The 25488-nt window shown below is 36.0% G+C and overlaps 2 protein-coding genes across 5 annotated transcripts in view; one reads left to right on the plus strand and one right to left on the minus strand.

Moving 5' to 3' along the window:
- Positions 1–4855: 4855 nt before the first annotated feature.
- Positions 4856–25454, minus strand: ostf1 (osteoclast stimulating factor 1). 4 transcript variants are annotated; one of them, XR_015490058.2, is made up of 11 exons: positions 25238–25431; positions 16804–16850; positions 16671–16721; positions 16464–16527; positions 15025–15078; positions 14836–14943; positions 8654–8703; positions 8419–8497; positions 7398–7496; positions 6990–7302; positions 4856–5110 (listed from the first exon to the last, which is right to left on the minus strand). XR_015490058.2 is itself a non-coding variant. In NM_212857.3 (10 exon segments), coding segments are annotated over 10 exon segments (645 nt in total). In that variant the 5' UTR covers positions 25272–25454; the 3' UTR covers positions 6840–7243.
- The window catches only part of areg (amphiregulin), a 45671-nt gene continuing 44936 nt past the window's right edge, over positions 24754–25488 (plus strand). Inside the window, exon 1 of the mRNA XM_087253263.1 lies at positions 24754–24967. The gene's annotated coding sequence lies outside the window, so the exon portion shown is untranslated. The remainder of the gene's footprint in view (positions 24968–25488) is intronic.

Here is a 25488-nt window from a genome sequence, read left to right on the forward strand (position 1 = left end):
AGTGTGAATTCATTGTTTTTGGCCAAAAAGGTTCAGATTCTAATGGCAATCTGTCATTGCTTCCTGGGAAAATACATTCCTCTGTAAAGAGTCTTGGTGTCATCTTTGACTCTAAGCTAAAATTTGATCGGCAAATTAATGCGGTTGTCAAAAATATTTTTTTCTATTTTAGATATATTGCCAAGCTGAAGTCTGTCCTCTCTTTCAGTGATTTGGAGAAAGTTGTTCATGCTTTTATTTCTTCTCGTCTGGACTATTGCAACGCATTGTATCTGGGTGTGAGTCAGCTAGGCCTCTCTCTCGCGACTGCAGCTAGTCCAGAACGCACAAAAAAACGAGAGCACATTACACCTGTACTTGTTTCTCTGCACTGGCTGCCAATCCAGTTTAGAATTCAGTACAAAGTTCTGTTGTATGTTTATAAATCCCTCCATGGCCTGGCCCCTGAGTATATTTCTGAGCTAATTATTATGCACCAACCTGTGAGATCTCTTCGCTCTATGGATCGTCTCTATTTGCAAGTTCCTAGATCACGCTTAAAATGTCGAGGTGATAGAGCTTTCTTGGTAGCAGCTCCAACGATCTCCCACTTTCTTTAAGAAAAGCTCAAACTTTTGAGTCTTTTCAGAGGTCACTTTTAATCATGTGATGTGAATTTATGTTTTTGGTTTTATGTATATTTTACATGCGTTTTATGTGTTTTATGTACAGCACTTTGGTAATCATTTTGATTTGTGAAAGTGCTATAGAAATAAAGTGAGTTGAGTAATAGTCAGGATTCCAGTTATGCTTACATTGGATATGCTCACATATTGGATATGCCATTCACGCTACTCCAAATCAAACATTTCGATTTTTTTCCAGTTAACCAGCATACAGTGTCTGTAGGCTATTATATCAAATGTTTAATTTCGATTTTTATTTTACATTTAAGAAAGCTGGGCTGTTTGCATTCATCAAAACATTTAGCGATTGGCTAATTATTTAAAGCGCGTGCTTGAGGCACGTGCACGTTTTTGACAGGAATGGCGGGAGTTTCAGATACGCAGCTGAGGTGAGTCTTCACACGACAAATATGTACTTTTCTTCGGGAAAATATTAGTGTTACTTTATTAATATCATTAAATCATGATTGCGATTAAAGGCAGTCGCGCTAAAAATAAATTAAAGCGAGAGGCGAGTAAATTTTAGGCTAACAGCGTTGCGAAAAAAACTGACACAAGCTAGCCTCTTTTTAAAGGGATTGAGGTAAAGTTGGTTTTATATTCGCACATTCGTTCATTTTAAGGTCCCTAGTTATATTGTTTACCACGCTAATTGAAATATTCGGTCTGAAATCGGATTTAAGTATGACCAAAACAATTAGCACTATTTAACTGACTGTGAACAGTTGTTGGCTGCTAAAGTGACTTGTGACCAAAGCTAATATGCTAATATGACTTCCCTGTTTAGATTGTGCATATAATACCTTTCTGAAATTAAATTATTACGGAGAATATGCGAATATAGAAACCAGTTTATCTTAATCTTTTTTTTTTTTTTTTGTAATTCAAGTTTTATATATATTTTTTCTTTCATAACTAAAACGTACTACAAATATATACAGTTAAAGTCAGAATTATTTGCCCCCTTGTTAAATTTTTCCCCAATTTCTGTTTAACGGGAATATTTTTTTTCAACACATTTGTAAACATAATAGTTTAATAACTTATTTCTAATAACTGATTTATTTTATCTTTGCCTTGATGTTAGTAAATTATATTTGACTAGATATTTTTCAAGACACTTCTATACAGCTTAAAGTGACATTTAAAGGCTTAACTTCGTTAATTAGATTCACTAGGCAGGTTAGGGTAATTTGGTAAGTTATTGTATAACGTTGGTTTGTTCTGTAGACTATCCAGAAAAAAAGTTTAAACGGGCTATTAATTTTGTCCCTAAAATAATTTTTTAAATATTAAAAACTGCTTTTATTCCAACCGAAATAAAACAAATAAGACTTTCTCCAGAAGAAAAAAAATGTTATCAAGCTGTGAAAATTTCCTTGCTCCGTTAAACATCATTTGGAAAATATTTAAAAAAGAAAAAAAAATTCAAAGGGAGGCTAATAATTCTGAATTCAACTGTATATGTGGGCCTATTACACAAAAGACCAGAATATAAGACAAAGGGGAAAAAATAGATAAAATAAATAAACAAATCTTTACCTCAATCTTAAAGGGATACTTCACCCACAAATCAAAAATAATGACATGGTTTACACATCCTCCGCTTGTTCCAAACCTGTTTGGATTTCTTTCCCCTGTTGAACATGAATGATATACCAAAGAATGTTGGGGGAAAAAGCAGCCATTGACTGTTTTGTATCTATTTTAAATGTCAATGCTGTTTTTCCTCAATATGCTTCAGAATACATTGTTTTGTGTTTGAATTGGAAAAAAAAGAGAGAGAAGTTTAGAACCAGGGCCTTCACTGCGTAAAACATATGCTGTAATAGTTAGAAGGTCATTACACTGTGGCGACCCCTGATTAATAAGGGACTAAGCCGAAGGAGAATGAATGAATGAATTTTAGAACCACTCAAGTGTGAGTAAATAATGAGTAAATTTACATTTGTGTTTTTACTATGGGCTGTCACTGGACTTTGATTTCAGATTTCAAAATGATACTTTATATATGCATGTCAAATATAAAGAAAAGTGCAGGTTTAGGTAAAAATGCAAATAACTAAAGACAAATGGATTTCTTTTAAATGAGATTTCTGGGTAGCAAAATATGTCAAATCAGGTGAAACTAAAGGCAAATCTGTAATTGTATAAAGTATATAATTCATTTCTTTATCATCAATCATCCTCTTTGGCTAGATAGGCTTTCAGTATGTTTTCAATGTTGAATACTGTACAAAATCTTTTAATAAAAAGTGGAATAGCTTTGAAATAATGTAAGTTTGGAACCACTTAAGCGAGTAAATAATAAGTAAATTCTCAATTTAGCTTGAACTATAAACTGTCACCCAACTTTGAGTTAAAAATGATTGATATATGCATATAATATACTGAGAAAGTGCAGGTTTAAATGAATTAAGGCAGATGGAAATCATTCGAATGAGATTTTTGGGTAGCCAGCCGGATATGTTTCAATGCATTTCAAAACATTTCAATTCAAGGAAAATAAAAAGCAAATCTATTTCATAAAGTATAGAATTCATGTTTTGTCATCAATCATCCTCCTTGGCTCGACAGTCTTTTTCTAGAATGTTCTCAATGTTGAATTATGCATAAAACCGTGGAGTAGCTTTGGAATAAAGTAAATAAATTAATTAAATGTATACATTTGTGGGGATTGACCCCCCTAATCAATGCTTGATCCTCCCCTGTAAAATAGGTGTTTATTTGTATAGTTTATTATTAAGTAACCACTTAAATACACAAAAACAAAAGTTTATGGTAAAAAAAACGGCAGATGAGGTTGCAAATATTTTACCGTTAAAAATACAGTACAAACTGTAAAATTAATTTCTCATTTTTACAGTAAACCACTGTATTTCATTAATTTATATATGTAATATGTAGGCCCACACGTAATCTGCGCGCGCAGAATTCCGCAGATTTTCCGCAGATTTCTGCAGATTTTTAGCCCATTATAAATTCTGTTTATTTACTTGAGTAAATGTGTAAATCGGAATTTATTCAGTTTTTATTCAGTAATTTATTACTTTTTATTTAATATAAAAATGTAAAAATGTAAAATGTAAAATGTAAGTTATGATACTCCGCTGGATACTCCCAAAATAATTCCGCAGAAATTCGCAGATTTTTACCAAAATTCTCAGCAGAAATAGCAAAAACGTCCGCAGATTCCGTCTGGCCCTAGTAATGTCTGTATTTTGAATTAACAATATCTACACATCTTTTGTTACACAGATAGACACGTAAACAAAGCCATATGCAGGTGGTGATGAGAAAGTTTCATAATGAACTAATGCTCATCACAAACAACTTTTCCCACAAGCATCGGTGTATAGAAGGTGCTCAGTGTCATTCACACAGCTACTAAACACCAGTATGGTAACGTGCATAACATTAAAGTCATGAAATAAACATTGTTTATCAACATCGGATGTAACATAAATCTCTAATGTACATAACTGATGGGGAAACAACTAAAAAGATCCATATCAATGTCAACAAAAAGCATAAAAAGTGACGTGCCATACAGGGAATTCTGGGAAAGTCAGTTTATGGTTATTCGCCATATATATTAAGGAAACATACTGTTAACCAGGTTACGGATTTTTACTGTAGCATTTTTACAGTCTTTACCGTTAAAATCACGGATGTGTTTTACAGTCGTACTGGAAAGAACCTGTGAAATAACGGCCATTAAATTACAGAAATATACGGTAAAATAACAGAGGTTGAATTACAGTAATTTCCTTAAATTTACATATCTGGTAAATTTCTGTAATTCAACGTCTTGTTATTTTACAGTAAATTTCTGTAATTTAACAGCCGTTATTTTAGTTTCTTTCCAGCACCCCAGCTGCCAGAAATAAACCATAAAACTAGATTTTTTTTTAGAGTGTAGTCACTAAATATCCCTCAAAACACTGAAAACGTATAGATTTTATTAGTAAATGTGATGTTATTTAAATACATTTTTTAATTTGATTCACTAAAGCATGTTTTATCAAACTACTATCAAAAAAGTTGGACCTCCTGATCAATGTTTAATTTGCACACTGATTATAATGCATGATAGAATTGCAGGATATACTGCCAAACTACTGTCTTTTTTTAGAAGTGTCTAAACATAAACAAATTCACACATGATAAAAGGACACTACACACACCAATATGTCCAAGCTTCACACTTGAGTCTTGCACATCAAGCTAAGGCCACTGATTTATTTGCATAGTTGTGACTTTCAGATTTACATGCAGCTTTATCATAAAGCACAACCGTACATTCACTCACACACACACACACACACACACACACACACAAATTAAAAATGTAAAATGCACACTCTTCCCCACATACACACGCTTAAAACTAGTCCTTAATCGGGTTGGAAGTCATTTGGAATTGAATGTGGATGAAAACAAGGCTGTGAGGAATAGACAATTATTACAACGGCACTCAATGAAGGTTTAAAAACACATCAAATGATTTATTTTAGTTCCTATTTAATTCTTATTGAACAAAAAATGCTTTAAAACAAGCTGATTATTTCATTTGCCATATATATTTAATTTTTTTTAATTAATTTTATTTTTACTTTCTGTTTTATGCACTCTGTAGCATTTGTATGTTATGTGACGCTGTAATGCTATCTGATACTGTTCTTGTCTTTTGAAAGTTTAATTAGAGTAACATTTAATCAACTACAAAAGCTATATATAGTTAAACGACAGCGTAAAGCCCACTAAATGTACCGTATTTCTATGCCTCACAGCCTAATTTTATTTAATATCAGAAATTAAAACACAGCGCCACCCTGACTAAAGGTTATTGGAATAAAAGACCCAGCACTCTAGGACGATCTCCCTATTAAAGAAGGCACTTTAAAATCCAAAAAAAAAAAAAAAAAGACATCAGAATAAATACAGTTCAGAGAGGAGCAGCAAGTAGAAGTACAAAATCCATCCGAAACATGTACAGAACAGACCATAATGCAAATACTTTTAAAAACAAACAGGAATGAAGTTAAGACACACAAGACAACGCCAACCGACTTTCACATCCTCTTGAAAGCAATGTTTCTTGAGTCACATTTACAATAGAGGACAAGTAGTTAATGTATTTACTAACATGAATACACAGCGAACAATACATTTATTACAGTATTTATTCATGTTTGTTAACGCTAATTAAATGAAAATTACAGCTGTTCATTGCTAGTTCTTCTTAACTCGCTAATTGTTATTGTAAACTGTGTAATTAAAATTTTTATTGAACTTCCCACATGTTCCAATGACAAGAAAACACTATTTTACTCCATTTTTAACAAGCACAACTTTGGATTTTAATAATGCATTAGTAAATGTTGAACTGTGGTAAATAAACATTGTACATTTTATTTGTTGGTGTTAGTAAATACATTTGACTATGTGTCCCATACTGTAAAGTGTTACCGTTTCTTGCATATAAATCCTATCTATAGATGCATATAAATCCGATCTATACATGCATAAAATCATGATCTTTTTACATATAGATATTAATCTGATCTATATACATGAATATAAATGTGATCTATATATGCATACAAATCTGATCTCTCTCTCAAAAATTATATATATATATATATATATATATATATATATATATATATATATATATATATATATATATATATATATATATATATATATATATAAAAAAGAGAGAGAGATCATGATTATATGCATACATGTATAGAGATCAGGTTTATATGCATGCATATATATATATATATATATATATATATATATATATATATATATATATATATATATATATCTGATCTAAATACATGAACATAAATGTTCATGAATCTAAATCTCATCTATATATGCATCTAAATCGGATCTATATACAGTGCCTTTATAACATCATCATACCCTTTGAAAATCTGTAACTACTCTATGACACCCTGCTTTTTAAAAAGACCTTCAGGATAAAGTTGTAGAAAGGCACAGGTTAGAAGGCTACAAAAAATATGGTAACACTTAAGAATAAGGGTCCTTTAGTTAATGTATTTACTAACATTAACCAAGAATGAATAATCTTAAAAAGCATTTAATAATCATAGTTCAACATTATCTAATGCAATATTAAAATCCATTCTAATTAATGAACGCAGTTGATAATTTAACTTAAATAACATTAACAAAGATGAATAAGTACCATAATGAATGTTTTACTAAATTGTTTGTTCATGTAAGTAAATACATTTAGTAATGGACTATTTTTTTTAAGTGTTACCAAAAAACTATTTTAAAGGCTGTAAAAAGTTATTTGGAATGTGATTTCAGGCTGTGTGACTAAAATCTAAAGTACTTATTTTAAAGGGAGGAGGGTATGCTAGTTTTCTATAGGCACTCTATACAGTAGTCAGCATCTGAAGTTGGGTGTTATTTAATAGTTTTAAAACAACTTTGACCAAAGTTGAGGATCCACTTTAAATGTTGACAACTGTATAACACATGTTGTGATGGTTGTGTTGGAATGAATGGTCTTCATTAGTGCTGCTCTTCTCTTAGTCGGAGTCTTCATCATCGAGATACTCCTCGGCGTTACTGTGGGTGCGCAGAATGACTGGAGACGGGACAGAAGGACGGTTAAATGGGTGACTACAGGAAGTGACATGTGATTGAGGTACTGTAACTGAAAGGAGACGCCTTATGACTCACCTCCTCCCAGCTTCCTCTTCAGCAGAGAGGCGCACTGTGCGTTGGTGGCCATATCCAGAGCCGTCTTCTTCTCATTGTTTACCACATCTGTCCTTGCATCTGTAAACACACAGACATGATATGAAATATTAAAGATAAAAAATAAAATAAAATCACAAACGGCTGCGTATTATGTTTTTGCAAATGTTTTTTTCATACACATTTGTTCTGCTCGTCTTACATTAGGTCTGCGTTGCATCATTTTAATATATTTTTTAATTTTTTGAAAAAGTTTATTAGCTAAATTTAAGCTCTATTCCTCTTTTGGAATAAATAAACACCAATGAACCTATGAAAGGTAAATCCTGCCAATTTTAAATTTTTACATTTTAATTTGAATTGTGTCACTATTATAGCGTGAACATTAATAACACACTTTGTAAAAATTGTGTTTGCATTTTATTTTTCAGTTTGGCTTTTTATTTTAATTTTGGCAGTCTTGACGCGAAAAATCAGTGAAAATGAAATGTTAAATTGGCAACTTTATTTTAATTATCAATTTGACAGGGACAATGTGTTGTCAAAATGAAAATTAAATAATTTCATTTCGTTTTAAATTTTGGCAGAAATTTTGCGAACAATGTTTTAGAATGAAATTGTTAATCTAACTTTCATTTTAATTTCCAAAATTTATTTGATTTATTTAAAATTGGCAGGATTTACCTTCCATAGTGAACACTTAGCAAGGTTAAAAAGTAAGAATTATTTGGTTACAGTATTAGTTTTACATTAATATTAGTTAAATTCTTCGAGTGAGTAATGCAAATGCTTTAGGAAACTTTAGGAAAAATGCTAAATATTTTAATTAATTTATTGTATATGGTTATTACACCACAAATAAAAGTAAGCCAACTTGTTAGTTTGAGATGAAAATGCAGTTGTTTAGGACATCTTACCCCAACCTAGTATCACATACTGTAGATAAAACTTTTATAAAGCTAAAAATAAATCAATAAATAAAAAAAATGAATAATGCACTCACTTTTATTGAGCAACATCTCAACTATATCTGAATAACCCTTCCAGGCAGCTGCATGTAGAGGCGTATCTCCCAATTTATTCTGTTGTGGAAATGAATACATCATTTAACATGCATCAAGTCCTATATATAAAGTACATACAGCATTGGCTCAGTGATCACTTTGTCACTGATCTCATTGTGCACATTAACAACTTGAAATAAACCACAAAAAACAACAGAAATAAATCACACTGACCTGCTGATTGAGCTCACAGTTCGGCTGACTCAGCAAAATCTCCACCACATCTAAGAAAACAGGGTAGTTTAAACATTTCATTGCTTTTCTTCTTCATGTTTATTTGTTTGTGCCATTATTGGCCAGAACAGCCTTAAAGCCAAAGAGTAGAGAAAACCCAAGATGTTTCTCTCGTATAGTTTTGAATAGGGAAAAATGCAACGCTCAACATGGCCGCTCTAGAGAATAAAGCCATGCTTTCTAGTAAAGAAGCCAATCATTGATCACTATAAACTGATGATTCTCCAGAGTTGTGCTTTTATGACAGTTTCTGCAGCTTCATACACAAACACGCCAGGGTGAAGAGAGGGAGAAAAAAGAGCTGAATTTCAACGCAAGGCAGGTTTATTATTATTTATATAGAACATTTCATGCACAATTATAAATATAATTGTAGATATATTGTATATCAATGCTTTACAATGCTTGCCTCACACATATCAGAAATATATCTACATAAAGCTTGAAATCTTTACATCTGTAAAACAAATGTTCTCTGGTTTTGTAATCTGTATGAAACAAACATGAGATTTCCTGTGTGACCGCATTAAGTGAGTCCTCGCCTCTGCCATTCAAATGCAAATCACACGAGGGTAACGGCATGAACACGCGAACATCCATAAACATGTACGCAAAGAGGCTGCTGTCGTTTTGGGAGAACATATGTCATCAAAAATAAGTTGGGAATTAATTCACAATTACAGAATAGCCCCTTTCACACATACAGACCTTTCCGGAAAATTACCGGCAATTTTCCGGAAAGGTTGTATGTGTGAACAGGCCCTTTTTGAAAATATCGGTAAATTCGTTCTTCGTATTTTCCGGAAAGAGAAGTTGTAATTTGGTGAATTTACCGGTAATTTGGTGGAATGCTGCGCTGTGTGAATGCAAAAGGAAGATTGCCGGAAAGAGCGCATACACTTCTAGAACGTGCTGACGTGAGACGTCTGCTTTAGCCAATCAGAACAGTCAGACGCATTCACGTGCGCGCGGTTTATGAGAATAAAAGCCTTTAAATATTTTTCCAGACACCTTTAGCTGCTAGATGTTAGTCAGATAACGTTTCTATGTTCCTTCTTAATGCCAACTGTGTAAATAATTATCGATAACATGTTTATGATAATCAGTTGTTTGTTTACCTTCAAGCTTTGCGTGTGCCCGTGAGCGCCCATAGCGCCAGCACACACACATATCATGAACATCTCGACATGCGAAAGTGTTCCTCTATATGTTTTCATTGGAGTTGTACTCAATACTGATCCATCCAAAGAGTTTGTGATGTAGTCAAATGTTTACAAACACAAGCGCAGCCGTTTAGAGGTAATTTCTGGTTAATGATGTCAAAATTTACCGGCATTTTGCGATGGATGTGTGAATGCTCTTTTCCAGAAAAATTCTGTAACGTCCTCGCCTGTGTGAACAGCGCTATTTTGAATATACCGGTAAAGTCGTTCCGGAAATTCTCCGGATATTTACCAGTGTCACTGTGTGAAAGGGGCTAATGACTGGATGCAGCATTATTTTGAGGATGATACTGTGTAGCACGCAGGCTATTGATTGTTACAGTAGTTACATAGTTTGATAGACAGGATGACAGCTGATCGCGTCCTCCAGAGACATCCAAAGGAGTTTGATATCGTGAATTCATTTCTTTCGAGACATTTTTGAGACATTTGTCAACTCATTGGTGATAGCAAATATGAAATTTGATCGCAAACTTGACAAGCAGTTTTGGATGACTTGATGTTTTGGCTTGGCCAGCCTGATCTCACGAGAAAACGCAAGTATGTTACGTTTGCCAGTTTAGTGGCTAATTCGTACGAGTTCAGTCGTACAAAATTGTACGATTTTAAAAAGGAGGCGTGGCACCTGACCCCAACCGTCATTGGGGGATGAGCAAATCGTACTTAATTGTACAAATTAGATCGTACGAATTCATACGAATTAGCCACTAAATGAAAAAGTTACAAATTGCCATGGGATCATGTTGGCCTCGCTGATTAAGCACACTGAGGGCGTACTCACACAAGGCACAGTTGATTTGAACCATGCCGAAGCGCACTTGTTCCCACTCCCCTTGATGGCCTGCACTCACTGCATTTTTTAAATTCTGAGCAGGAGCACGATTACATCATCGATGATATGACTGGTCAGTTCAACAGGAAGAGAAGTGCTCTCACTCAGCGCAGTGGACATTGCTTTAGTTATATCACTTTGTATTGTTTTTAGTCGTTTGTGATGCAGTGACAGTCAAATATTTTGCTGAACAGATCTACAATTATCATAAAAGTCCTCATGCTGCACGTATTAGCAGGTTTGCTGAAGGGTTTGCATCTTTAATAAACTATGACAGTTCGTGTTTATTAAACGGTAAGAATGATTAATAAATTCATATGAAACAGTCCCTTTAAAGTGATGTCGCGTCTTTATTTTCTGGCTCAGGCGCACTTTGCACTCACACTACAAGCTTACCACAACAAAGCCCAACTGAACCACGCCTGTGCACGATTCGCAGCACTCACACTTGTCAGACAAACTAGTAAACGCACACAGGCACAGTTCGGATAGCTTAGTGTGAGTAGGCCCTGAAATGTATTTAGCAAAACTGCAATGGTCACGGACATCTGGTCAGGAAAGCATGGTGTGAACAGCATTAAGTCTTTTGCTGTCAGGGAAACCCACAAACCCTCCAAATACCCATGGAGAAAGCCAGGAAATCCTTATAGCGGTTGCAGAATAAATAGAAGAATTAATTGCTCTCATTGATTCAGTGTGACTAAAACATAAAGCAGCGCAAACAGCTGTTATTAGCAACTGATTAAATTAATTTTAAAACCGATTCTTCAGTGAACTATGGCCCCGTGTAGTACAGTGGTTCCCAACCTTTTTTTGCCCGAGACCCCCTTTTTCCCCAGAAAATATTGTGAGGCCCCCCTCCACATTGAATAAGTAAGTTTGCAGTAATGATGACAAAAAAAAGTTGTTGTCAAACCAACGTTATGTTTATTATTTAGGTGGCCACAGATTTTTTTAATCTAGATTAATTTAGATTAAAATGGCTCATTTGAATTGAATTTGAATGGCTCATTTAGAATTAGTGTGCTACCCAAATAAAAAGTCTGCGAGAATGGGTTTCTCAAGCCAGGTGGTGCATTAGACCAGAGGCTCATCTCCGGTTTCCGCATCACGAACTGCTTGTGAAACTGTTCTACCATGACAAGACGGTGATGAAAATTAATTATGTTTAATAATATTAATTCATTTCATTTTCTTTTTGGCTTAGTCCCTTTATTAATCCGGGGTCGCCACAGCAGAATGAACCGCCAACTTATCCAGCACGTTTTTATGCAGCGGATGCCCTTCCAGCCGCAACCCATCTCTGGGAAACATCTACACACACACACTCATACACTACGGACAATTTAGCCTACCCAATTCACCCATGCCGCATGTCTTTGGACTGTGGGGTAAACCAGAGCAGCTGGAGGAAACCCACGCGAAAGCAAGGAAATGCCAACTGACCCAGCTGAGGCTCTAACCTTCTTGCTTTTAGGCGACAGCACTACCTCCTGCACCACTGCGCTGCCCCGTTAAATAAGATGTACTTATGTTTACTAACTGTTTATTCAGTTAAAGATGAATGTTGAACTGTAGGCCTACATACGTTTGATTTTTTTTTTGATCACCTTAATCCGACTAAAGTCATAACTGAACTAAACAGAACTGGAATTAAGATGTGGAGTATGCAGATACTAGTGGCATTATTGAAGTAAACACTGCAGTCTTTAGCACCTTTCGCCATATTTTCCGACAAGATCGACATGTGGCTGTCAGTAAAGGACCGCGCGCGCACACACACACACACACATTGCGAAATGCGGAATTTTTTTTTCTATCCATTTGGCGTATGCTATTAAATTCCATTACAATCACCAGTACCTACTCCTTATTAGTGTCTAAAACCCCAGTTTGTCACGGCAGATGAATGAAATGTTCAGGCATCCTGCTGATTTGATTCAGAAGGGCACTCTTTTGTCAGATGGCTCACTGGTCAGGTATACATCCATCCGCGCTAATATGTCAAGGTGAAAGTCATCATTGCTTGCGTAGAATAGACCCAGCTCCCAACTAGGGATGCACCGAAATGAAAATCTTGGCCGAAGCCGAAGCCGAATAATAATGAATTGCTTGGCCGAAGGCCGAATACCGAACGCGGTGTTTTGCATTTTTTTTTCCTTTTAGTTTGCCTATTTTTTCACCATTACAATAATTAAATAGTAAAAATTAGCTTTTCACTATTTTGTGTTGCTTTTCAGAGAAATAAATCAAATAACAAAAATACTATTTCAAAAATATTTATTTAACACTGAACATTTTTTAACATTCCAGCAGATAATATACAAACAAAGCACAATATAACTTAAAATAAATAAATTAGTAAAATAAAAAAATATTTTTTATTTGGCCATCTTTGAAGCCCCACTTCTTGAATAGCTGCTGAAAGAATGTAACTGTATGTCTACAACAACAAACGTGCATTAAATAGTGCAAAAAATGTGGATGACAACAAATGAATAACTGTCCTAGACATACAGTAAGCCTACTTAGCCTACTTCTTCAGAAAAAGTGGCAGGTTCTTCTTTATGAAAAGTAGTTTCTCTGCTGTCTCACATGAAAGTCGGTTCCTCTTCTCATCGATGACATGAGATGCAGCACTAAACAGTCTCTCGCTGTCGGTGCGCGGCTCATCTGTAGTACGAGCCCGTTTACTCTCGGCGCTGTTTTCATCTCCTGCGCTGTGCATCACCTGACCGTCTCCAACACTTAGCGGCTTTCCCAAGTCCAACTCGGCCTGGATCATTTCTCGTGTGCGCAGCTTTTTCACCATATCCAAGTAATGATCTTTATATCGTGGATCAAGCTCAGTCGCGATGCATTTCATAGGTTCTGAGTCCGCCTGACTAAATCGTGCGCTGACAGCTTCTAAGAGCGCACTTTTAGCTGTTTTCACTCCTTGGTCTGTTACAGCGTCTTTGTTTAAAAGACGCTTTAGTGCTGCATAAAGCGCGCGCCTCTCACTCTACGCGGGTTACTAGGCTATTTGATCGCGTCATTAAAAACGTCATTGTTCGGCAAAATTTATTCGGCCTTTTTACTTATTCAGCCGAACACCGAAAGGGCTTTTTTTGGCTATTTTCGGCCGAATAATTTCGGTTGCCGAATATTCGGTGCATCCCTACTCCCAACCCAACTTTGAAAATAGATTAACGGCAATTATTTTTTATCACATGATAAGAATCTCACATTAACGGCTTACCACTAGTGTAAATATATATTTATTCAGTTTGTATATTAATTTCAATAATACTATTGTCCACTGCTAAGTATTTTTTTTAAATATGACGCGGTCCCCCGCAAAGCTCACTGAGGCCCCCATGTGGACCTGTTGGGAACCGCTGGTGTAGTAAACGCTGCTTCATCTGTACACACATGCTGGAATAGAAGCTTTAATACATTAGCTTTATTAGCTCTGGCTTTGGTGACAAAATGCACATGAAAATTGACTTTGGTTAGTTGCCAATTGAGGTGGCACGGTGGCTCAGTGGCTAGCACTGTCACCTCACAGCAAGAAGGTCGCTGGCTCGAGTCCTGGCTGGGTCAGTTGTCATTTCTGTGTGGAGTTTGTATGTTCTTCCCGTGTTGGAGTGGGTTTCCTCCGGGTGCTCCGGTTTCCCCCACAGTCCAAACACATGCGCTATAGGTGAACTAAATATGCTAAATTGGCCGTAGTGTAGGAGTGTGAATGTAATAGTGTAAAAGAGTGTTTCCCAGTACGGGGTTGCAGCTGGAATGGCATCTGCTGTGTAAAACATATGCTGGATAATTGGAGGTTCATTCCGCTGTGGTGACCCCTGATGAATATAGGGACTTAGCCGAAGGAAAATTAATAAATGAATAACCACCAAGCCCCCCGTGTCTGAGAAGCATTTATAAGATGGCCACAGAGCAAGTTCACTTGCCTTAAAGGGACCTTGTTGAACTTGAATTCCTATAGGTGAACTTGTACACTACTGCTTTGCCTCAGTTATTAGCATTTGAATATAGTCAAAGCATGTATTTCAACCAGTTTGTGTTTCGACTACCTTTATGTCCTCCATGGCAAGCCCAGTAGAGAGAGGTGTTCCCTGCTTTGTCCAGTCCGTTGATGCCAACTTTATTATCCAAGCACTCTCTGAGCCAGCTCAGATTTCCTGCATTCCCACACAAAACAGACGATTATTTCACCACTTTAACAAACAAACATACTGCTAGCCGGGTCTGTATGTGTGTACCTCGTTTGGCTGCTTCATGCATGGGGTTGTCTATGGACTCTGCCTGTTCAGCCACTGAGAAATGATCAAGATGAGAATAAAAAAAAAACTGCATATAATAAATCACAGCAATACATTTTTACATCACGGCGAATAGATCTTTGCAGTGTGGAGAGTGGATGTCTGCAGGCATGTGCACACATAGGGCTCAACCTGTGCAGTGCACATGCCATTTCTAGTATTGGATACAAAGCGCCCTACGAAAATGATCTGAATTGCCCCCGCTCTTCAGAAATTTTATCCTGCACATGCCCCTTAGATAGTCTCTGCACAGGGCTGGATGTCTGTACCGGCGAGTACAACGTGACGTCACATTAGTTTGATAGTTACAGTTTACACACAGCTTTCTGACGATATGTTACCGAGTACATTTAAGTTACCGGGAAATGCAGATTTTTTTTTTTCTTCTCTCATTTGACGTGTGGTATCAAACATTCCATCAAAGCTACACTCTTCCAGCAGTTCTTACTCGCATCCCATATCACGTTTGTTACGAAGGGCATGCATGAAATGTTCCTGAATGAAAGTGAAAGTGCCAAACTGCAGTTAAAGTCAACAAATTAATTATTTGGCAAATAATTTGACTACTGATGTCCATGTAAACTCAGTCACTGTCTTTCTCTCCTGCGTCTGTGTGTTTGTTTTGCCTCTGTGAAAATCTGCACGTGCCCAAACAGAAACTCCCATTTTTATGCAAAATCTTAACCTCTTTCCCTCCCCCAACACTCCCACCTAAACAGAGCTGGACACACCAACTTTCCTGACTTTTTCCAAACTAGAGGCATGAAAACATCCTGCTGAGACAGGGATTTCATGGCACTTTAAAGAGATTATGGTGTTGTTTGATACCCGATATGCTTTTAATTGTTTTAATTAAACTTAACTGGATGATATTAGTGATGCTTACCCCAGCATCCAATACTTCCAGGTTTCTTCCCACTGCAGCCTTGCTTTTGCTTTGTAAAATGGCGGCCGCATGAAATAAGCGTACAAATGGCTGTCTTTAGCACAAATGTGGTTTTGTTAGAATTTCTGGTTCATTCTAGGCAGAAAGCGAACCGCATCAAATAATGAAAAAATAAACTAATTCAAAATTTGGTCATGACCAAAGCAAGTGAACTAACATACTTTCCTGGAGTGAATAGACCCTAAATTAACTTTATTTTCAGGTGAATTATTACCTTACATTTCCTAAAAGTCATTTCATTCACTAAAGCATTGCGTTTAAAGGGTTGATGGTTAGCAGGATCTACTGTAATCAGCATTTCATGTGGATCAAAAAAGTTTTTCAAAAGTCTCCTAAGGTCAAGAATGGATGCTGTTAAATAGTTTTAAGACGACTTTGATGTAAAGGTTTTGATCCACTTTAAAAGTTGACTACTGTAGTTTGCTTTTTTTACCGTAATTGCTAGGAATAAGACCAGTCCTTCCCCGGCATGTCCCTTTCCACCAGTTACTGTCACTCTAAACAAAATAAACCCAGGAGTCAATACAAATTCACAAACACTGCTACAAGTTCTGATGAATATAATGCTGTTCATCTCCATCATGACAAGAGGAAGTAACAGTACTTCATAACTTCATGAAGTATCAGATCATAAACTTACCGTATCTGAGATATACAGAATATCACCTTCCTCAAAGTACAGTTCATCCGGCTGAAAAAGAGGAAAACAAATCACAAATCAGACGAACTGAAACAAACAATGTTCAATCGAGCAGAAAAAAAGATGAACTCACCGTCCTTGGGTCAAAGGTGAATAAAGCCCGGTACACCTTGACCTGACCTGTTTAAAACACAGATAAATAACAGATCATGACTGATGATTAAAGCAATTAATTCACATTTCAGGCCCAGTGACCTGTGTTTTGGTCATAAAAGACGAAATAATCTACCAGTTAAGGCAGGGTTCATACACATTTTTACTACCAAAATTCCATGACATTTCCAACACTTTAAAGTAAATTTAATTTATTCATTTAGTATTTTAGTCGTTCATTCTTTAGGATTAGTCCCTGATTTATCAGGGTTCGCCACAGCAGAATAAAGCCCCATCTACTTGGTTTAAATTGACATTTATGTCTATGTAAAATTTATTTAGATATTGCTTACACAGCACTGATAATGTAAGACCATGGGATTGGCCAATGACAAAGAGTAGCCTATATTCAAACAAACAGATATTTGTTAAACAAATTTCCACGACTTTTCCAAATCTTCATGGGTTTTGTTTTTCCAAAACTTTTCCAGGCCTGAAAAATGTCATGTCAAAATTCCATGACTTTTCGTGGTTTTCCATGACCGTTTGAAACCTGTAAAGGGTTAGTTCACTCAAAAACTAATGTATTTTAATTATGCTGGAAAAAAACCCATTCCATATTAGGAAAAACATATACAGTGCTCTACATAAGTGAGTACACCCCATTAGGGAAGCAACGATTAACTGGTTTCACTATTAACCGTACTTTAATTAGTCACGGTTAATTAATCATAAAGGCTTCAACACCGCATTTCTGCACAGAACAAAACTGCTGCCACTAAAATTTAAGCCAGCTGTGCACGAGTGTAAAGTTATAAGCTTGTACACAATACCCACACACACTGGATTAAATGCTGAAGGGCCGTTCACATATCCAGTGTTTTGTGCGCACAAGTTCGTTATTACCAATAGAGGCACGCAACACACACACTTTCCAGGCACTCCTAGTTGAAAGAATGCCATGTGCACACCGTGAGTCAAGTGACAAGAACTGACCAGTCAGCTTCATATTTTGTATGGAACACAGGGTTGTCTCGATACTGGAATTCGATATCAATCGGTACAAAAATTTTAAAAGCGTCTATGTCCCGCAAACATTTGGGCGTGTGGATCTTAAACAGCGCTGATTTGCCATTGTGTTCACGTGCTCAACAGAAATGACTGTGATTGGCCGTGAAGGTCATTGTTTCACCAAACTCACCGCTGTTTACTGAGTGTAACCAAAGAGCTTAGAATGACCAAGAAGCGACACTTAATAGAACATTCCATTGCAACAGCAGTACCCAGCAGCAGCCCTGTGATTGCACCATTTTGGAGTTAAAGCGATCGGTTGTCCATTGTATCTCATTGCTGTCACAATGGCAAGCAGCTGCTTTGTTTTTTGTTTGTTTATTTATTTATTTATTTATTTATTTATTTATTTGTTTGTTTATTTATGTATTTATTTAAAAAGCACATTAAAGCTGAGATTCAGCCTGAAATACGACAATAAAACACTTACTATCACAATCATCAGCGCTTTTAATAGTTTATTTTACAGACATGTAATATGCTGCTGTTCTATTGGAATTTTCATTCCAAAATGGCCACCGCTGGACACAAATGGACACTAGTGGCACCTAGTGGCTGTTTCCCAAACAACAACAGTGTCGCCACTTGGTGATTCTATGCTCTTTGGTGTAACCACAGATACCGGCACACTGGATTTTAAAGGCGTGATTCTTTAGCGGATCGCTCGTATGTTAGCTTATAGACAAACCAGCTGATTTACGTGACTTTAAAACGCTTCAATGTTTGATTGGTATCGAATTCCAGTATCAAGACAACCCTAATGGAAAGTAGGCTTGGGCGGATATTTTACCCCGGTATCCGGTATTACCGTACATATTTTTAAAAATTATGACGTAAGGCTCTGACAGCGTCACCAAACTGTTGGCTTGTGCCTAAACCATTCAGAAACTGAATATCAATACCATATATGCGACTTAGGCAAGCGGTCACCTGTTTGTCTTCTTCTGCACGGGACACTCCTCTCATTCGTACACACACAATCTGGTCGGCTCCCGCGGTACAGCAGCAGGAATGCAGACTAGAGCTGTAATCGGGCCATAAAAATTAGGCCCGATGGGGCCCGAGCCCGACAGGTACATTTTGATCGTCAGCTTTTTAAAATCCCAAACCCGTTTACAGCCCGACATTATTCAAATGTGCTCATGCACACAGCTCTTTTGCCTTTTTTCAAGAGAGTCATTTGCATGTTTTAACATAATTTATTCGTAACAAACGTAGACTATAAATCAAATAAAATAAAATACGTCCTCTGTAACATCGTAACATTCCAGCACTCTAAATAGGCCTAGGTACATACAAATGCATCACACGACTATTCATTTACCTACTGCGCAAGCAAAGCCAAGCCCAGCCCGACCCCATCTAAATGATAGAAATCAACCCCGAACTCATCGGGTCCCGTCGGGTTCGGGCAAAGATGTTCAGCTCTAACGCAGACCTCTAGTCCATATTTACCACGTCTCTCTTCTAATTCAGTCGAAACCGGAAATACTGCCAAATTGCAAGTCACCTGGTACACGACACGCCACCTCTCCCTCTCTCTCTCTCCTCCACACTGTCCCGTGATGAGAATCACGCAAGCGTATTTGTAGGCATTAAATACAGGATATTTAATACTTTTCACCTATTTAAGTGCAGTGTTTTTTTTATAACGATATATTGATATTGAAACCGTTGCTATTTTTAGATCCCGCTGTATACCATGATACCGTATTACCGCCCAAGCCTAATGGAATATACACATTTCTACACCATAGAGAGAAAAAATACAAAAGGAAAATGCCAAACATTTGTGTAATGTAGTTGATCAACAGTGTCTTTAAGACAGACATTCAGCAGCCTTTGACTACATTTATTCTCTTTAAAAGAGAAATACTTAGCTAATATGTTTTTTTGTTTATTATTATTTTTATTTATTCATTTGTTTGTTGATTTTATTCATTCATTGTTCTGTCATTTATTTTCAGTGTAAATCATTACTAATGTTTAAATGCCACAAACTTGTTTCACCTATTGTTAAGTCCAAATAGAAATAGACTATTGTTTGTTTGTTTTTAATATTATTTTGTGCTGTATTAATTGGTTACTGAGCAGCAATAAATAACACTTTAAATATAAGGACTTTTCATATGATTTTTCTAAACTAGCACTGTTTTGAAATTAATGAAATGTGTAATAATCGTGATACCCGTGATTGTTCTTCAGACTATAAGCGTGCAACCAAAATCTATAATCTTTGCATCCCTACACCCCATATTGAAAATTAGTGTTTTGATCAATTTCTCAGTGAATATAGGTCATATATTTTGGTGCATTTAAACAAAACAGATTTATTATATGGATATATTTATTGAAATAATATTTTCATCCTCAAGCATCTTAAAATAGAGAAAAATAATACATTGAAATTCATGCTAAATATTAAGAAAGAAAAAAACAAAATTTCAACAAAATCTTCTGCTTTTGTTTTGAAAATAGGAAGTCAATGGCTTCCTATTTTCAACATTCTTCAAAATATCTTCTTTTGCATTCAACAGAAACACACACACAAAAAAATGAAAATAAATAAATGACAACAGAATTTTCATATCTGCATGAACTACCCTTCTTGCTCTTATCTGTCCGTCCATCCATCCATATGCAAAACATAATCGTACTGCATGTCTACTGCCAAATAATATCACAAAGCTAAATACAGGGCAAACCACATGACCCAGAAATGTGCGTAAGCCTCATAGCTGGAGAAACCCAAACCCTGAGGCCAAAACATATAAATAAACAAACCATTGTAAGTGTAACAAAGGGCATTTCCTGCCTGCTATTAAAAGGTATTTCCATGCTGGATCCAACCAACTCCTTCCAAACTTCCTACAGATCACTTCTGAAATGGAAATATTATGGCTTTGTCCACTTCTACACAGATATGTTAATTTCTGCAAACATCAAATTTGCGTGCTGTGCATTTGACTTCCACATATAGGCCTGTCACAATAGTCCATATGACTTATCACACACATGGACATGACCTCAATCATTTTTGGTGATGCAGTATATATCGCCCATACATTAAAACCAATCCTAGCAACTTTTTAGCTGTGCAACATCTCTATCTCTACTGGAGGTGTCAGTATGGTTTAAAATAATACTATAGTATTTACTATCAATTACTTTAGTATATACCCATCGAGTGGGTGTCTGACAGCTGAAAATAGGTTTGGTAGCAGATATCGCAGCCTCTATTACTTTTTACCTTGCACCTTGTTTGCCTGTGTTTATTTAAACATTTATTATTATTTATTTAGTATATGCGTTTTTACATTCTGAATCCAATGCCTGATTATTAAACTGTTAAAATGACTATAACTAAATGAAATATTCTTAAGAATAAAATATGTTGTGTTCTTTGAAAGAGTGCACTTGCATTGTGATTAGGGATGTCCAGATCCGATCATGTGATCGGAAATCGGGCTTTATCATATGGTTTCAGACTCGATCGGAATTCGAAGTAACCTCCTGATCAGGACTCGAAAATAGAGGGTGGGCCATTTATTTAGATACATCTTAATAAAATGGGAATGGTCGGTGATATTAACGTCTTGTTTGTGGCACATTAGTATATGTGAGGGGACAAACTTTTCAAGATGGGTGGTGACCATGGTGGCCATTTTTAAAGTTGGCCATCTTGGATCCAACTTTTGTTTTTTCAATAGGAAGAGGGTCATTTGACACATCAAACTTATTGGGAATTTCACAAGAAAAACAATGGTGTGCTATAAAATGTGTTTAGTGTGCTGCAAATTGTGTTGGATTGTCAATGCAACCCTCTTCTCCCACTCTTCACACACTGATAGCAACACCGCAGGAGAAATGCCAGCACAGGCTTCCAGTATCCGACCGTAGTTTCAGGTGCTGCACATCTTGTATCTTCACACCATAGACAATTGGCTTCAGATGACCCCAAAGATAAAAGTCTAAGGGGGTCAGATCGGGAGACCTTTGGGGCCATTCAACTGGCCCACGATGACCAATCCACTTTTCAGGAAACTGTTCATCTAGGAATGCTCGGACCTGACAGCCATAATGTGGTGGTGCACCATCTTGCTGGAAAAACAAAGGGAACGTGCCAGCTTCAGTGCATAAAGAGGGAAACAAATCAGAATGTAGCAATGCCAAATATCCAGTGGCCTTGAGGTTTCCATTGATTAAGAATGGCCCCACTCTCCTTGTTGTCTATGGTGTGAAGATACAAGATGTGCAGCACCTGAAACTTTTTTGAAAGCTTTTTCCATTTTCGTTGAAGATCTTGTAACTGAAATGTAACAGAGTTTGTGAGTTGTATATGCATTTTTGATCTGTTTTAAGTTACAATGCTTCGGACATGTTTTATTTTTATATAATTTTATATAAGCTCTAGATAACTTTTTCTTCTATCCTTGTATCTTTTAAAATGCAAAGCGCTTTCAGAATTAAAATTTTAAAGCAGCGATATAGGGCTGTAGCTATTAATTACTTTAATAATCGATTAATCAACAAGTGTAATTGATCGAATAACCGGATACGCTTTTTCCATTTTCGTTGAAGATCCTGTGACTGAAATGCAACAGTTTGTGAGTTGTGTGTATTTTTGACATGTTTTTATATTTACAATGTTTCTGACTTGTTTTATTTTTATATCAGTTTGTATAACCTCCATTTATAATGAAGACTGAAATTAACAGAGCAGTAAAAAAAAAAAAAGTGTATGAAAGCCTCACATTTATATACTGCAATAAGTTATCTCATTCAACTCAATTTGCAGCTGCTGCACAATATTATGAATTTATATTATTTAACTAATAATATAATTACAAAAGATAAAAAAACAAGCTGCATATTGTTTAATTAAAATAAATATAATGAGCAAATTACATAAATTGTGTAGATAGGAAGTGATGTGTTAAAAGCATTTTTATTAAATGAAGCATAAATTACTATGAATTATTTTTGCAAACAATTAAATCGAATCATTTTGCAATACGTTTCAGCCCCAACCATACATAAAATAAAATAATAATATTATCCTTGTTGTTGTTGTTGTTGTTATTATTAAAAATTAGTGTATGCATTTAGACCATTAAAACTACTTTGCAATAAATAATGGCATTTTAATTAATAAATATGATAATTAAAAATAATAATGATTATAGAAAATAATAATAACAATAGTGTTGTCAAAAATATCGATCTATAAATTAATTCTGAAATATTTAAAATTATACTATCTTGCTTTTGTTTCTCAGTATTGGGTTTCAGCTGGATGGCCATCCGCTGCATAAAACATATGCTGAAATAGTTAGCGGTTCATTCCGCTGTGGCGACCCCTGATGAATCACAGATTAAGCCGATAGAGAATTAAGGAATGTTTCTTTCTTTCGGTTAATATCAATACTGGCTTTGCTCTCTCGCACTCTTCTTACCAGAAGGGAGGTGAATATTCAATAATAATATTAAGATTCTAACACTGGTTTAAATCAGAAAATGTGATTGCACTAATTTAGTTTGTAATTTATTGCCTTTTGGATTTAAGAACTGCTGACGTACCTCATATAAGCATTATTCATTCATTCATTTTCTTTTCGGCTCAGTCCCTTTATTAATCAGGGGTCGCCACAGCGGAATGAACCGCCAACTTATTCAACATGTGTTTTACGTAGCGGATGCCCTTCCAGCTGCAACCCGTCACTGGGAAACACCCATACACACACATACACTACTGACAATTGAACACATACCCAATTCACCAATAGCACATCCCTTTGGACTATGAGGGAAACCGGAGCACCCGGAGGAAACCCACACCAACACGGGGAGAACATGCAAACTCCACACAGAAATGCCAACTGACCCAGCCAAGGCTCGAACCAGCGACCTTCTTGCTGTGAGGCGATTGTGCTACCCACTGCGCCACAGTGATGCCCTCATATAAGCATTATGTGGTTATTTATTTCCCCTTTTTACTTCATCTGCATACCTTTATTGTTGCTAACTTTGTTTCCCACGGCATCAAAAATAGCCTCGAATATTAATATTTTTCAAGGTATAATGACACTAATAATCATAATGCATATTAAGTTTTGTAATTTAAAGAGTACTTTTTCATTGCATCCAAAGGCAGAAATAAACAAAATAAATTGTAACAAAAATACAAAATAAAGTAATGATTGGATGTTTAAAATGGCATTTGTGTATTAAATCAGTTTGTTTCGCCCCCTGACAGCACACAACATAAGCACAATCAATCAGTATATAATTTTCAGTGCATCTTACTTCAGTTTGAGGTTTAAAGTTTCATTTTTGATCAGGTCAAAAGCAGAAATATTTAAAAACGATGATCACTGGATGTTTAAAACTGAAACTAAACCTTGTATACATGTTGTAACAACACAATATTCGCTATCAAAGACAATCTCTAACCACAACACCTATCTCTGCCTGCCATCAGCATACATCAATAGGGGTAAAGTTGGTTTTATGTTTGCACATTTGGATTTTCTCATTAATTGTGTATTTTCAAACAAGCAACCGTTGCTAATTCTAATTAGGGAAGTCATATTAGCAGCCAAACACTATCAAAGTACAACACAGTCAACTAAATAGTGCTAATGTTGTCATGAAGTCATATTTGCATGCTATTTCAGACCGAATATTCAAAGTGGCATGGTGAACAATGCAGGGACCCTCTCACGAGTTGTCAATGAATGATTGTGTAAATGTACAACACCAACTTTGCCTCAATCATACATCACCAGTCCAAATGTCATGACTTAATTTGCACACTAAGCATAGTGAAGTAGTCAGTTCATAAGGGGAAGTAACTGCCCACTGTTAGACAATGACTAGCTATCTACATGTTAAGTATCTAGAGTCTAGACAACATTTTGGGGCATTTTTTTTTTGCGCATGCACATTTATTGCCTGATTAAAACACGATGACTAAACGTGCAGTCTATATAGGTTGCTTACTGGAATTTGAATTACAGCCAATTGATGAATGAGTGTTTTTCCCCTCTCCAAACTCAATCGAGTAATCAGAAGTAAGTCGTTTCACTTTATTTGGACTGTCAATGCAAAGACGTGTTGATTTTGCGTACGTTAAATGCGTAAAAGCGCGTAAAAAGTTGCACTGGAGAAACGCCAAACTCCACCCGCCGGAGAAAGTTCAGCAACACAGAATAGCATGCATTCATATACATTTCAGCGTGTTTTTTAATAGCTAGCACATAAAGAACAACGCTAAACACTTTGAATACTCAATGAAACTTTAGTATGTTCGCCGAGGCTTGTCCTCCATGAGCACCTCTTACCTGGTTTAGCTGGTTTAGGGGGAGGCTTTGACATTTCAGGAACTTTCCGAGACTTTTAAAGACGCTTTCTGGGTTATTAAAGATTTCTATATCACGTATAAGCCGTTTAAAACGGTTAAGAGCGCAAATGAAACAGTGGATCGCTGCTTTCTTCCTTTAGGCGCTGTCAATGAGGAAGCGTAAACGAACCCAATGCGGAAAAGTTAATCTGCGCATGTCAGATCGGCTGAAATTCTTTCCTGGCTTTTAGA

The sequence above is a fragment of the Danio rerio genome, chromosome 5 (assembly GCF_052040795.2).
Source record: "Danio rerio strain M-AB ecotype USA chromosome 5, GRCz13ab, whole genome shotgun sequence".
In the NCBI taxonomy this organism is placed as follows: Eukaryota; Metazoa; Chordata; class Actinopteri; order Cypriniformes; family Danionidae; genus Danio; species Danio rerio.